Source organism: Pristiophorus japonicus, chromosome 7 (genome assembly GCF_044704955.1).
Source record: "Pristiophorus japonicus isolate sPriJap1 chromosome 7, sPriJap1.hap1, whole genome shotgun sequence".
Taxonomy (NCBI): Eukaryota; Metazoa; Chordata; class Chondrichthyes; family Pristiophoridae; genus Pristiophorus; species Pristiophorus japonicus.
This window is the reverse complement of record NC_091983.1, coordinates 30,527,964-30,543,665: the sequence shown is the minus strand read 5'-3', so window position 1 is coordinate 30,543,665 and position 15,702 is coordinate 30,527,964. Positions and strand designations below refer to the sequence as shown.

Sequence of the window (15,702 nt, the reverse complement as noted above, 5' to 3'; positions counted from 1 at the left end):
ACCCCTCTAATGCCCGCATCCTTCCTGATGGACTTGGCAAAGGGCTCGATACAGCACACAAACAAGATAGAGGAGAGAGGACAGCCTTGCCTGACTCCAGATCTGATTGGAAAGCTTTCAGTTTCCCACCCGGTGATTAGAACTGCGCTACTGATGTTTGTGTAGAGCAGTTGGATCCAATTGTGGATACCCTCCCCAAACCCCATTTTGGAGAGCACGTCCATCATGTATGTGTGCGATATCCTGTCAAAGGCCTTCTCCTGGTCTAAGCTGATTAAGCAGGTGTCCACCCTTCTGTCCCACACGTAAGCGATCGTATCCCTGAGTAACGCGAGGCTATCAGAGATGTTCCTGCCGGGGACAGTGCAGGTCTGATCTGGGTGAATCACCAGCTCAAGAGCAGACTTGACCCTTTTGGTGATGACCTTTGACAGGATCTTGTAGTCCATATTGAGCAGCGAAATGGGCTGCCAGTTTTTGATTTCCTCCCTCTCCCCCTTCTGCTTGTAGACGAGGGTGATGATGCCTTTCCTCATTGATTCTGACATGCTACCGGCCAGAAACATACCCTTGTACACTTCCAGCAGGTCTGGGCCCATCCAGTCCCACAGAGCCGAATACAACTCGACCAGTAAGCCGTCGCTTCTGGGAGCTTTACTCGTCTCGAAGGACCGGACGGCCTTTGTCAGCTCGTCCAGAGTTTGCAGGTGGTCCAGACTCTCCCACTCGCTGTCGTCTAAGCCCTCCGAGATAGACAATAGGAAAGGCTGGGAGGCCGCGTGGTCTGTGGGCTTGACGTCATGCAGCCCAGCATAGAAGGATTTGCTGATCCTCAGCATGTCAGGCTGCGAAGTCGTCACAGAACCGTCTTCTTCCTTTAGGCTGCTGATCACAGAGCTCCCACTGTGTACCTTTTGGAAGAGGAAACGCGAACACGACTCATCCTGCTTGACGGTGCGGACTCTGGAGCGGAAGATGATCTTGGAGGACTCTGAGGCAAAGAACGAGGCTTGCTGGCCCTTCACCTCCTTGAGTTCCTCCGCGACATCGACCCCCATCGACTGTAGCAGGAGTAGGTTTTGCATACTCTTCTGGAGTTGGACAAATTCCTCTGTCTCCCTCTTGCCTCCTGAACACCTTTGAGGATGAAGAACCTCTTGATGTTCGTCTTGATTGTTTCCCACCAGTGCATCAGGGAATCGCAGAGGGGTTTTACAGCTCTCCAACCTTTGTAATCCCTCTTGAGTTCCTCAAAGTTTTCCGGAGTCAACAGTTTCATGTTCAGCTTCCATATCCCTCTGCTAACTTTCTGGTTTTCCTGTACGTGACAGTCAGCCAGTAGGAGGCAATGGTCAGAGAAGAACACCGGCGTGACGTCGGTGGATCTGACCTTGAGCATGTGGGACACAAACAGGAAGTCTCTTGGTTACAGTGTCAGAGTACACGCCACACCCTTTGGGTACAGTGTACGAGTGCACACCCCTTGGTTACAGTGTCAGAGTACACGACCCCCGGGTACACTGTACGAAGACACACCCCTCGGATACAGTGTATGAGTACACACCATTTGGTTACAGTGTCAGAGGACATGCAGCATTAGTTTTGCAGCCCACTGACAATCCTCGGTTCCCGGGTCAGTATTCGGCACAATTTGAGATATTTTGCCTAAACAACAGATCTCCGGTGAGCATCCTCACTGCACAGAATCCGTTTATAGATATATTTGAGAATATGTCCTTTGAAGAATGCCCTCCAGCTGTGAGCATCCTGGGATAGTTGGGCTTTGAGAGGAATGTTGTTGGGTATTCAAGTACATACTTTTTCAAGGGCTGGGATACAAATGTTTTACTTATTTGTGTGAATATTTCCAAAACTCCTTAGCGTTTGCACTGATGTTATCCAGACTTGAGAGTGAGGGATTCTGCAGGGCGACGCTTTTAAACAAATGCACTCCCCGCGTACACTCAGTGTGTTTGCCCTGTAGCGGGTAGAACATACAGGGGGAAAGTCTTGTTTCAGGGGCTGTGGATGTGGATCGGAAGGTACTGATGAATGAAGTTTGGTGAGCGTGTGCCGCGGAATAGCATCAAGGGGAGCCGATCCATTCAGTAAACCCCCTGCTCCTCCTCCTCCTTCCTCCTCCCCTGCCCAGTATCACCGCCTGCACTAAATGCCTTTGCTACCTGTGCTGGGGAATGGACCGGTCTGGAGTGCCGGGCAGTCTGAGCAAGGACTGCAATGAGCTCGGCGTTAGGGGATGGAGATGGAGATTGCTGCCACCAAGTCTGCTCTTCCCGGGCTCAATGACACCAACAGCAGCACACCGCTCACTCCCAGCGCTGATTACGACGATGAATTCATTCGCTACCTGTGGAAGGAGTATTTATATCCGAAAGAGTACGAGTGGGTCCTTATCGTTGGCTACATTGCCGTGTTCATCGTTGCTCTGGTTGGAAACATACTGGGTGAGTCACACTTTCCCTGCACTTTGCATCGTTCCGAAGCATGGGTGCTGCACCTGGATGCGGCTCTATACCTGTACCTTCACATGCGCCCATGCCCCGTGCAACCCGCAGCCCCTCGCCCTCTCTCTGGCTGTTCATTTCCAAGTGGAGATGTGTTGCAATAGATCGCCAGTAACTATTAAAAGAAAATATGCTCGATGGAGCCGTTCTATTTCAAAGCACTTTTATTCTCAATCGGTGTCACTGCAGGACTAACGGTTGTGGAATTTAAATTGGTATCCTTCCTTATACACCGCATGTAGCGTGAACCCATACGGTAGTCAGTCTCCCAGAGCTATTAACGCCGGTGTAATGTTCAGTGTTCGGTGTTCCACTTGTGACAGAGACTGTGGCTCTTGTATTGGACTGTTCAGCCACCTAACGACTCATTTTAAGAGTGGAAGCAAGTCTTTCTCGATTCCGAGGGACTGCCTATGATGATAAATGTTCAGAGTGAACCGTTTGGACATAAGGACGTAGGGAGCTGTGTTTGTTTTTCAATAATGATTATCAAATCAAACGAGCCAAATGTGGTCAGTGCGTTGCCCTGTCTCTAGCTGTTAATGCGGTCCTTGTTTACAGAGAGCTGAGCGAGTGCCTCTAAATATCAGTTCTTTGTGTTTCTAACTCTCTTGGTCAGGGAGCTTGATCCATTGAGGGAACAGAACTGTGAAGACACCGGTCTACACTCGAATACCTACTGGGGCTAAAAATTGGATAGCCCCCCGAAAACGAACACGGGGAGCGCGATGTGCGATTATCCGGCGCCCGTTCAATGTAATGCTGCAGGCAGCACGCAAACTTTGGAATGATAGTGGCGTGCAGCCCCGCGCTAAACGCGCTGCTGAGTGACTGCACGCTCAGTACGGGCGGGGGGCAAGTTTGTTCAAGGCGAGCACCAATTAAAGCTAGTCTGCAGTTCTTAAAGTCAATCTGCACCTCTTAAAGGGGAGGTGCATTTTGGCTGTGGCAAGTACTGGAACTCGTTGCAGACCAGTGTTTGACCTACAGGGACAGTGAAGATGGCGCAACATGGTAGAGAGGGGTCTCCCAGATATCCGGAAGCAGTACTCGAGGCCCTGGTGCAGCAGGTGGACAGGAGGAGAGAGAGGTCCAGAATCCTCAGGGTGCCAGGAGACCCACCAGAGAGGGGCTGGGAAGGGAATGGGAGCAGATAGCCATTGCTCTCAATGCAAGCAGTGTATCCTGAGGACCTGGATGCAGTGCAGCAAGAAGTTTAATGACCTCACACGAGTGGTCAAGGTCAGTGAATTCATCTTCAAATGCCATATCCCACAAACTGCACCAATAGCCTCACACACTGCTCTATTCGCCACACCCCCATCATTCACCCACCAACAATCTCCAGAATTCACGATTTATACCTCACATTCAATGTTCCATCTCACCCTCACACACTTAGCACCGCTGCAAGCCTCACACACACATCTCACAGCCTGCACATACTTCCGGTTGTGATACATCTCCAAATTGAGAAGAGGCGCCCGCAAAGCACCGTGTGTGCAGTCACTGGCACCCTGCACCAAGGGGAAGCCTGCTAGCCTGGCAAAGCCGCATGCTTCTCTCTGGCAAGAAAGAATGAAATGTATTCAGCTCACCCTGCATACAGAGCCTCAGTCACCTCCCTTATACAAGAGTATATGGAGAACTGAAAAATGTTACAGATGTTGCCTGTTCCAGCCTGGAAGCCCGACACGAAGACATTCAAGGCCATGTTCACCTTTACAGCCACTGGCAATGCCGTCCTCACCTTGGACTGATGATGCAGGTCTGCAAGGAGCGGATTGTAGCTTTCAGTGATCACCTCCTTTGTAAAATGGAGACGTTAAATGCATTGTTTCTTGCTGGAGTTGAGGTGGGGGAAATTGCTCCCTGAAGACCCTGGGTGGATATGGACTCCTGCTGAGACCCCTGCTCCCCCTCCCCATCTCCTGCCTATTCTAGCAGCTTGCCCTGCTCTGTATCACCTCTGATCATTCTCCCTGTCATGAAGTGGGATACACACTATTGCACCCATACCTGGGAGCACCTGGTCTCACCAGATGCCTTGCAAGTGAATATCAAGTCATTGAGTACCTGCCATACCACTCTTTGTAGACTTTAGGCAGAAGCCTTACAAGTGAGTGTCAAGTCCTTGAGCACATGCCATACCACTCCCTGTAGACTTTAGGCAACTTTAAAGAACTCTAGAAAGCACCAAACACTTCTACAAACTCAGCAACAACTAGTAGAAATCAATCAACAACTAACCTATAAGTAGTTGATAATCACTTTAAATAGCACTGATGGGGGGTCCTTCCTGCTGCTAAGCACATGTTCAGCTGTGCGAGGTTAAGAGAGGGCGTGAGCTCCAGTGTTGAGGTCAAAAATTGCAGCGCTGGTGTCAAATCAGCATTGCATGCTGATTGGCATCACGACCTGCCTACTCTACATACTAATAGTGCATTCTACCATTGCCGACGCTAGCCCCTCACCAAAATGGCATCTGCGACCCACTTTAGAAGTGGGCGCACACTGCCCTGATGCCATTTTTGAGTCACTTTGGCACCCCTAGTGGCCAAACAATGGGCGCTATGCAACCGGATTTATAGCTCCAAGAGCCTAAAAGAATAGTTGCCGCTGTCTTAATTACCTTTGCCCTCGTGTAGATGGTTTATCCGACTGTGCTGTGGCTTTCTCAACCTATCTTTACTATACACACAGTGGGGTTTTTCAGGTAATTTAAAACATTTCTTGTATTGCTGATTCTTCTGGCAGCCCTCACTGAGTGTCAGGTTAAGGAGAGACATCCAAAAAGTAGAAAAGGGACAAATGACTGTGGTTTCCCAAACCCGAGGTTGCCATGGAATACAGCTACACTGTCAGCTTCAAATTGATGCCACAGTGTGCGTTGATAGAAATGTGGCAGTATAGTATAACTTGAGATTTGGATTAGTGGCAAAATATCAAGTCATTCAACAGGCATGTCGATGAGGTGATGGAGGGCTTGTAGGTTTCTATAGAAGGATGAGCCAAAGGGCCTCCCTCGTTTGTACTTATCTTGTGGTGGTCTGACTTGAAAGATGTGAGACCAACTCCAATAGGCACCTTAACGGCCAGCCTCAAGCAAAGCACATTTTACAAGTGCCCAAATGGTCCATTGGACTTCCTGAAAAGTTTTAAATGTATTTCTCAATCTTGTAGTGATAAAGTAAATGGTATCACCTACACTCTCACAACATGAAAAATTAGTTACCCAGGAAGTGCAGTTTCCAAACACACATATACAGAGCTACGTATACAACCAAGGTAGGTTGAGGAAACCATTACATAATGGGTTAAACCGGTTAGAACAGGGAATAAACAATCAGGGCATTTATTCTTTCGATACTTGAAATTCCTGTGTAGACTATTTATGCTCATTGACAAGTCAGCACCCACTGTTCCAGCTCCCTGATCAAGGACAGCAGAAGGCATTCAAGCACTGAGCTCAGTGCAACTTGTAGTGAAATGGGTCTGCCACTATGTCTTAATAACCGTCACATTCTACAAATATCACAGCAGCTACTGACAGGCAAGGTTCCTGAGCTTTGATTCTTAAATGTTGTGAACCAGCAGTGTTATATACATGAGGGTGTTCTCTTCCTATCCCCAGGGGCAGCGTTTGCTGTACTACAACTGCTGATTTACTGCCCCAAGGGATCAGGCTGCAAATTGACTGTACCCCGTTTTCTAATTTCTTGCCCCTGCTGGTTCAAGCTGCAACTCATACCTGGCACTGCAGTTTGTCCCCAAAGGATGAGCTAGTTGGGCCAAAAGGCTTCCCTTATCTTGTGGTGGTCAGACTCCCAAGCAGACTACATTGAAAGATGTGAGATCACCTCCAATAGACACCCTACAAATGGGAATTCATGGTCTTATGATAAATCAGCACAGAATCCATTGCAGGTAGGAGGGCAGCCAGGACTGATAGATAAAAAAATATTTTAAGGTGGTAGAGTGCCTCTGTGACCTGAGGAGGGGCATTGGAGGAAATTAGTGTCTCTATGAACTTGAGAATGAGATGAGAGAGTGCTTCTGTAAACTGAGAGGAGTTGGAGAGGGAGAATGCCTCTTGAACAGGAGGGAAGGACTTCGAGGAACAAATTGTGAAGAAGACAAAGTGACTTTGGAAGTAGTTTTTTGCGGAAGTGATGGTCTGGTTCATCTTTAGATTGTGCCAAGTTCTGGTCACCAAAACACAAAGCAGTGCATAGAGCTACAATAATGATCCCCAGTGCTATACATCTGAGTTGTGAGGAAAGACTGGAGAGAGTTGAGCTGCTCAGCTTTGAATGGAGGTGTCAGAGTTTATGGATTTATTTAAGATAGTAAATTATATGGAAAAGATAAATCTGGATAATGACTTTAAACTGCATCATATTATTAGAACAGTGGCCCACAGGTTCAAACTAGTGAAAGCCACATTTAGGACATATGTCAGGAAGTTTTCTTCACACAAAGAATGATCAATACATGAAATGGAACCCTGGAATCATTAACGAGCTAATTGGACTTTGCAATTACTTTTAGCTCATTTTTGATGGATTAATTAAGATGGTTCAAATATCATTTGTCATCTGTAATTATCTTGTGATCTTGATTATGGATAAACCCAAATGCTAAGTTATTTTTCCTGTCATTTTTTTATATTAAGAATCTATCATTTGTAAAGTAAAATAGTACTTAAAATTAACTAGAAGGCAGCATTTTCAATATAAAAATTCAAATCCGAACAACGGCAATCAAAAAGCAGACATTGCCTCTAACATTTGTCATGTACTCCTCCTTAGTTGGATCATCTTTAGTTAACTTTCCCTGCTGTCCACATTGTATGTGGAAATGCATTCCATTCATAACGTCCGTATCCTACCCCCAAAATCAGATATACCACCCAGGGAGTTGTCCCGAGTGTAGTCTTCAGGTGAAGCAGGGTTGGAGGGTAGGTCTCTATAGACACCTCCTTAGAGCAGAGAAGGTGAAGGGGAGATTTATTAGAGGGTCAGTAACCAGAGGACACAATGTTAATGTAATGGGAAAAAGAACCAGAGGTGAGCTGAGGAGATTTATTTTATGCAACGAGTTGTTATGATCTGGATTGCACTGCCTGAAAGGACAATTCAATAATAACTTTCAAAAAGGAATTGGATAAATACTTAAAGGGGAAAAAATTGCAGGGCTAAGGGGAAAGAACAGAGGAGTGGGACTAATTGGAGAGCTCTTTCAAAGAGACGACACAGGCATGATGGGCTGAATGGCCTCCAGCTGGGCTGTATCATTCTATGAGTCTATAAATGGACTAGGCCAGGCAGGCATAATTTAGCTCTCATTTAAGAATCCTAAGGCTGGAATTTCCAGTGATGTGCGCATCTGGTTTTGCCCCGGAGAGGCGGCAATGGCGGCGGTGAGCTCTTCTGGGCGGGCAGTCAGCTGGCAGCGCCCCGCGGGGGTTTCGGGGCCGGTTTTGCAGGGGCGCGGGGCAGTATTACCCGGAAGAGTTGAGCCGGTGTGCAACGCCCCTGGTTGCGACACCGGATCGCTATTTGACTCCCGCGCAACCCGTAACGCCCCCAGCGTGCCCTGCTGGGACCGCCTGTGAAAATGGGCGGTCCAACCTATACTGACGACAGTGAGGTAAAAGTAATGGTCACCTCAGGTAAGTGTTTGTTTTTTCACAATTTATGTTGTGGTGGTACGGGCCATGGATTGGGAATGTTTTTGGTGTTTTTTTTCAAGTTGTTCTTTCTCCCAGGCCTCTCGTAGAGCACTGCCAGGCCGACTCTTTAGCTCAGGATTTTTCCATGCTTAGCCAGCCTAGCGCACTAAGAGAGGTGTACAACGCTTCACTTAGTGCTCTGCCCCACACTCAGGGCCAAGGTGCCCAATTTTGCTGACTGAGGCGCAAACTGTTCCTGGGCACAAACTTTACCGCCCCACCGCTACTACCGTCCCAAAATCAGCAAAGCCGAAAAACCAGCCCCTAAAGTCTTATATTCTGTCCTTATTTTAATTCCATTTTAAATTCCTATGCCCAACTTTAGAATGGAAACTGTCAATATAAACTTGCCGTGCAATTACATCTTCCTGTCAGTGGGACAGCAGCACCTTCACTGGAGGAGACTGCAAGTACAGCGTGACAAGTTTACATAGAGAGTTTCCATTGTAAGCGTAAACATTTGGAAGTTATAGTGGAAAAAATATGACGGCGTGCACAGACTAAGATTTTTAATATATGAATAATTTTTTTTAAGTTTTGCTGATCTAACATTACGGTTAGGTGTTCTCAGCACCAGGGAAAGTGGAACATGTGTTTCCTTTCAGTCCCTGGAGATTCACACATGAATATCTGAAGGCTGTTTCAGCGACAGTCAGATCCCTTGTACCGTTTCCAGCATCATTGGAGTAAATGGCGTGGACCGAAATCTCCCATTCATTGCCGGGACCACCGGGATTAGCAGTGAAGCACCAGGAGCCATTGGGAGCTTTACGGACAGAGCGAGCAGCATCTTGGAGCGGTGCTTCCTGCAACCTCTTCCTAAAGGCACAGAAAGCTAAATACATGATCTGGTGGTAAACTGCAATTTGTGTTGTTCCCAAAGAAAATTTTTTTTTTTGACAATTGCCAAACTGGCACTGAATCTATTTTAAAGTTGCTGTTAACACTATCAATATAAAACCCAGTCTCACACAATAAACACACCGGCAGTTATTGCTCGACAGAATTAAAAAAATGATGGGATGGATGCTGTAGGAACAAACACTTCCCTGTACACTCTGGAGCTGCTGAAAGGACATCATGAAGTGAGGCTTTGTCCACGCTTTTAACTCCATTCACTCCGACCCTCTGGGCTTGCTATTTTTGGATCGGAATCGGGTTGAGTTTTTTTAAAACCCTGTACAGATAAATGTTGCTTGCAGTTAACTGTGTTTGATACGTGCCGGCAATGGAAAGTGAACTTCAATCATCCGATTTTAGATCTTGCTGCAGTGGGGCTCTCAGCTTTAAAGGGGAGCGGAGGGTAAAAATGGTGTGGGCAGAGAAATCTGCGGGGACTTGGGCTGCTGGCCAGTAGGGAAGGCAGTTCTGGTAAAGATGCGGTGAAAATAGTGTCCATTTCTCAATGCACTTGGCAGGAAATGCAAGCGTTGTTGTATGCTGGGAAGAGATGCTCAAATCTAGATAGTATTAGAAGGGTTATTTTTTGCAGTATAGAAGGATACGTTGATAGTGTTAGATGAAGTTAGATAATCACCGGCAGAGACCAGTTGGGTTGAATGGACTGTTTCTGTTTCTGTATTGTACATTCTATGTCATTCCATGTAAGATGGGCTGTCGCAAGAATGAGTTAATTTCAGGAAGTACCCTGTTGCCATAACAACAACTTTTATTTATATAGCATCTTTAACGTAGTGAAACATTCCAAGGCGCTTCACAGGAGTATTATGAGATAAAAATTTGACACCAAGTAAGTAGAAATTAACGCGAATGATGGAGGTATGTTTTAAGGAACGTCTTGAAGGAGGAAAGGGGGAGAAGAGAGGCCGAGAGGTTTAGGCAGGGAGTTCCAGAGCTTGTGGCCGAGGCAACAGAAGGCACGGCCACCAATGGTTGAGCGATTATAATCAGAGCTGCTCAAGAGGGCAGAATTAGCAGAGTGCATACATCGCAGGGGTTGTGGGGCTGGAAGAGATTACAGAAATAGAGAGGGACGAGGCCATGGAGCGATTTGAAAATAAGGATGAGAATTTTGAAATCGAGGCATTGCTTAACCGGAAGCCAATGTAGGTCAGTAAACACAGGGGTGATGGATGATTGGGACTTGGTGCAAGTTAGGACACAGGCAGCCGAGTTTTGGATCACCTCCAGTTGACGTAGTTAGATAACGTACATAAGCTTATTCCAATAACACAACAACAACTATGTTACTACGAAGTCCGAAAGATCCTACAGATCCCCTGGGAGGACAGATGCACCAACATCAGTGTCCTCGTCCAGGCCAACATCCCCAGCATTGAAGCACTGACCACACTTGATCAGCTCCGTTGGGCAGGCCACATTGTCCGCATGCCAGACACGAGACCCCCAAAGCAAGCGCTCTACTCGGAACTCCTTCATGGCAAATGATCCAAAGGTGGACAGAGGAAACGTTACAAGGATACCCTCAAAGCCTCCCTGATAAAGTGCAACATCCCCACAGACACCTGGGAGTTCCTGGCCAAAGACCGCCCTAAGTGGAGGAAGTACATCCGGGAGGGCGCTGAGCACCTCGAGTCTCATCGTCGATTGCTTGCAGAAGACAAGCGCAGACAGCGGAAAGAACATGCAGCAAACCTGTCCCACCCACCCCTTACCCTCAACAACTGTCTGTCTCACCTGTGGCAGGGACTGTGGCTCTCGTATTGAACTGTTCAGCCACCTAAGTACTCATTCTAAGAGTGGAAGCAAGTCTTCCTCGATTCCGAGGGACTGCCTATGATGATGATGACGACTAAGATTACCTTCTTGTCATACAAAATCCATGCATAGTGTTATAGCTGCTCCAATGCCTGCACATTTCCCCTTTTACAGGCTAAACTAACACATAGAAAAAGGCAGCACCAGGTGACTGGAAGTTGACTTTCCCAGATCTATATGTTAACCATCATCTGAGGAGTTGATTGTTGATGATTTAACTTGAGTCCTTAGAGTGTAGGTGATAACGTGTGGGCATGGAGGCCACAGCTACTAGCCAATACCCTAGATAGCGCAGGTTCTTGTGTGGTTTAAAGGTTATACCTTCAGCCACAACGTCACTGCCATGTGCTGCTGCAGGCAGCCCATGATGTCTGTCTGATATGGCATATTAACTCCTCACACTCTTCTCTATTCTCATTGCAGATTTCTCAGAGGAAGCTGAACACTGCTGTCCTACAGGCAGCTGCCCAGAATGCACCCAGTATCACCACCAGCATTAACTAGCAGCATCACAGATACACTCACTGAGGGCGGCTTGGACATTGGGTTAGAGATGGCATCACAAGATTATGCAGGGGTAAGAAAGGGCCAGGTGATGTGACTACAAGCCAGCAGAGCTCAGGCATTGAGATATCACTAGGACTACTTCAAAAAGCAGAATGCTGCTTTTGCCCTAACTGCAATGATTCACATTATTCCTTGCATGGTATTGGGGGTACTATAGTGTTCCTGTCTCATGCATTCGGCTTATTGTCGCTGTGATCAATCTTGGTGCCATCTTTCAGACTGCCACTGGCACCATACCAACATCCATGACAACTGCAGTGGATGTGCCCACACCTAGAATAGGTGAGGCCTCTGACGAACGATCCTCCAGTTGCTGCCAATGTGATTTGGTGACAGTTTGATGCAACTAGAACAACATTGCAAACCAGTATTAATGAACAAGAAATCTCATACCAAGAGAGCATGAGGTAGAAATGGCAAATTATGCGAAAGTGGGTAGCACTGCAGCACATGGGTACACTTTTGTGATCGCCAATCTGCGTTTGATCTCCCCAATGTAGAGGAGACTGAATCTTGCCCAGCAAATACAGTATACTAAATTGAAAGAAGTAACAAGTTTCACCTGGAAGGAGTGTTTGGGGCCCTGGATGGTGGAAAGGGAGGAGGTAAAAGGGTATCTCCTGCACTTGGTGCTGTGGGAAGGGGAGAGATTGTGGAGGGTGATTGAAGGGTGGACCAGGGTGTCATGGAGGGAGCAGTTCCTTCAGAATGCTGAAAGGGGAAGGGGGGAGAAGATGCGTTTGGTAATGGGATCACGCTGGAGGTGGCGGAAATGGTGAAGGATGATCCGTTGAACGTGGAGGCCGGTGGGGTAGAAGGTGAGGACAAGGGGAACCATATTGTGGTTCTCAGAGGGAGGGGAAGGGATGAGAGCAGAAGTGTGGGAAATAGAACAGGCACGGTCGAGGGCCCTGTAAACCATGGTGGAGGGGAATCCTCAGTTGAGGAAAAAGGAAGATATATTGAATCACTGACATGGAAGGTGGCATAGTCAAAAAGGATGTGACAGAGACAGAGGGCTAGAATTTCTAATGGCTTACTGCCCGGTTTCTGGGCCGTATTGGCCACTGTGGGTGCTAAGCAGGTATGCAAAAAATTCCCTACCTGTGCTACTGCGGCGGTTTCGAGGTACCGCTGGGGAGCGAACCGCCGCCGTGCACCGTCCTGAGATCACCCTGACGCGATATTTGGCTGAGTGGTGACCCGTAGGTGAGTATGAAAAAAAACGCCCATGAGGATCAGCGGAGCTGGGCGGTAGGTGAGTAGCACTGCAAGAAAAAGGTTAGTAATTGTTTTTTTACTCATTATTTTACAAATCTGTTGTGGTGATTTAGTTTTAATGAGTCTTGAGAATGTTTTTATGATTTGCTTATGAGATGTTTTTAGTGTTTTTCTGCTGCTAGGCCCAACCCGCAGCCTCGGGGTAAATTTTTAGTGATTTTTTAATTTGTCGGCCATTTTCTTTAGGAATCGCCCAATCGATCCTAAATTCCACTTTTTCACCCAGAAGAGGGGTGCAATGCCTATGTTTTTCGCTCGCCGGATTTTTTTATTTTTTGGGGGAAAGTTTTCACCAGCGATAATCTTTGGAATCGTAGCGGTCTTTTGGGCGGCAATCGGGCGCTGGCGGGCTGATAGGAAATTCTAGCCCAGAGAAACTGGGATCATGAAATAGAAAGCTTACAAAAGGCGGGGTGGGACGAAGTGTAATCAAGCTAGGAGTGGGAGTCAATGGGCTTATAATAGATATTGGTCGATAGAATAGAAATGGAGATCGAGAAGTCAACGATGGGAAGGGAAGAGTCAGAGATGAACCATGCGAAGGCGAGGGAAGGATGGAAATTGGAAGCAAAATTGCTGAAAGTTTCCAGCTCGGGGCGAGAGCCAGAAATGGCACCAATACAATCATCAATGTACCGGAAAAAGAGGTGTGGGAGGCGACATGAATAGAACTGGAACAAAGAACGGTCCACATATCCCACGAAAAGGCAGGCATGCTAGGGCCCATGCAGGTTCCATAGCAACACATTTGATTTGGAGGAAGTGAGTGGAGTCAAAGGAAAAGTTGTGGAATGTGAAAATAAGTTCAGCCAGGCGGAGAAGGGTGGTGGCAGATGGGGCTGGTTGAGCCTCTGTTCAGGGAAGAAGCAGAGGGCCCTCATTTAATATTTGGCAATTGGTCATTGCCGTGATTGCAACTGACATGCAATAACCAAAGGGGACATTGTGGATAACAATATACATAAGGATGACCTGCAACAGAATGATTAGAGGGAAAAGTGGCTTATATGAAAGGATGGTATGGGAGTGTCCTGTTGTTGGTTTTGTAACTTCACGCTCTTTCCTTGGAGAATAGTGCGAAGTGGTGGAAGCATATGTCGGCTGATTAACCGTCTGAGAGACCATGACATGAGCACTCCTTCTGTGGCCATAATCATTTTTATTCCAGCCAATAGGGTGGTCCGTCCAATATGAGGACAGGTTTTTATTGGGCTCCCACAACCCATACAATGACAGGTGAGAAAGGCACCCACAACCAGTAGATGTGAGTATCCCACTGGCTGTCAGCCCAGAATTCAGAGCCGGAGCTCTGGTCTCCACTCGGGAGCGGGGTTCAAACCATGCACCTTCTGACTCAGATGTAGGACTGCTACAACTATGTCAAAGGCTCGCTGCAATGTCCTGCAGGGTTATATTAATATCTCAACCAAAAGAACTTGTCAATCATAAGCTGATAATATTATATTTCCCTGCACCCTCGTAACTCTATTGGACGCAGCGCTATCAAACCATCAACCTTTTTCACTTCCACTTGCTGTTGCCCCCACTTTGAATTGAGTATGTCCTTTGATTGCTACATTGTGCAGCATGCAGCGCACCACTGTTCTGTTCTGAGTGTACCACAAGCGCCTAGCCCACCCAGTATACTCAGGGGAAGTGCTGCTTCAAAAGGTCTGCTCAGTGAGTCATGGAAACCATTTGCCTCATGGTACCCGTTCTGTGCTGTAGTTTCAGAGTAATGTAGCAATGTTGTAAGAGGTGCGTTAGGGACAGACCTACTGAGTGGTGACAAAACGATTCTAACTTTACAAGCCTTAAATAACATTCTGGAGATATTGGCAATATTTTAATCTGTTCACCCCATCTATTCAAATTGTGCAGCAGCAAAATATTCAATCAGTCACGTTAACTCAGTCTTTCGAATTCAAACTATTTCTAATCTGAATGTTGTCAGTGCAGGTACCATCCTGATATTATTTGAATGCAAAGAGCGTGAAAAGGCAGAGGAGACTTATAATTTATTCAGAGAAATTGAAAAGGATTTGAATATTAGTCATCGTATATAGAGTTAGTTGAGTACGTTTGAACTAACTAGACTGACAATGAGTAATTCAGTTTGTTACAACTGAAAGAAGCATTTATTTTAAAAGAAAGATTTGAGTCCATAGAACTCTAACCCTTGCATAGCATACAGAAACACCAACACATTTGGCAGGGAAGTGGTATTTATTTTTACACTTCGGTTTGTTTGATTTAGCACAAAAGCTTAAGTTCATACTGATTAGACAGCAGTTACCTGTGCATTGGCAGCTGTTGAGTTTACATCGCCCTTGCATTACTGATTTGCTGTCCTGCAGGAGCCGCTGCTCGGGAATCCGTACCTCCACGACTGCGGTTTTAGGTGGCAGTCGGATGAGAGGGCTGTGGCTGGTGAGGTGACCAGGGTCAGGGACCTGCTCGATGGCGGAGGAGCGGGCTGGATGGCGCCAGACACGCTGGCGCGGCGCCTAAATTCGGCCGACGTCCGCTGCACGGCCGATGCCATTGAGTCGCTAAAAACAGCTCCGGGCCCTGACTCCGTTAGGTGTGTCGAGGAGGCTCAAGCACGTGGGGAGATCCCGTCCGAACAGACCCCCGTCCGGACGGAATTCCTCATCGGCACCAAACCCCGGAACCTCCCTCGGGAGCCGACGCCTCACAACTTGAGCCGCCTCGGGGAAATCCCCTCCGTGCCTTTCAGTTCTGCGCGGAGGGGTTTCCTGTACGGGCTGCTCCTGCACACTCTCAACTTTGCCATCCTCGTCTGCCATCCGGACACGCCATGGCATACCATCTTGCTGTCCGGAGGAGGCGGGG

General features: G+C 47.3%; 1 protein-coding gene across 1 annotated transcript in view; it reads left to right on the top strand.

Moving 5' to 3' along the window:
• Positions 1–2,205: 2,205 nt before the first annotated feature.
• The window catches only part of hcrtr2 (hypocretin (orexin) receptor 2), a 91,759-nt gene continuing 78,262 nt past the window's right edge, over positions 2,206–15,702 (top strand). Inside the window, exon 1 of the mRNA XM_070884341.1 lies at positions 2,206–2,465. Coding sequence (XP_070740442.1) covers positions 2,258–2,465 — 208 coding nt within the window. The 5' untranslated portion in view covers positions 2,206–2,257. The remainder of the gene's footprint in view (positions 2,466–15,702) is intronic.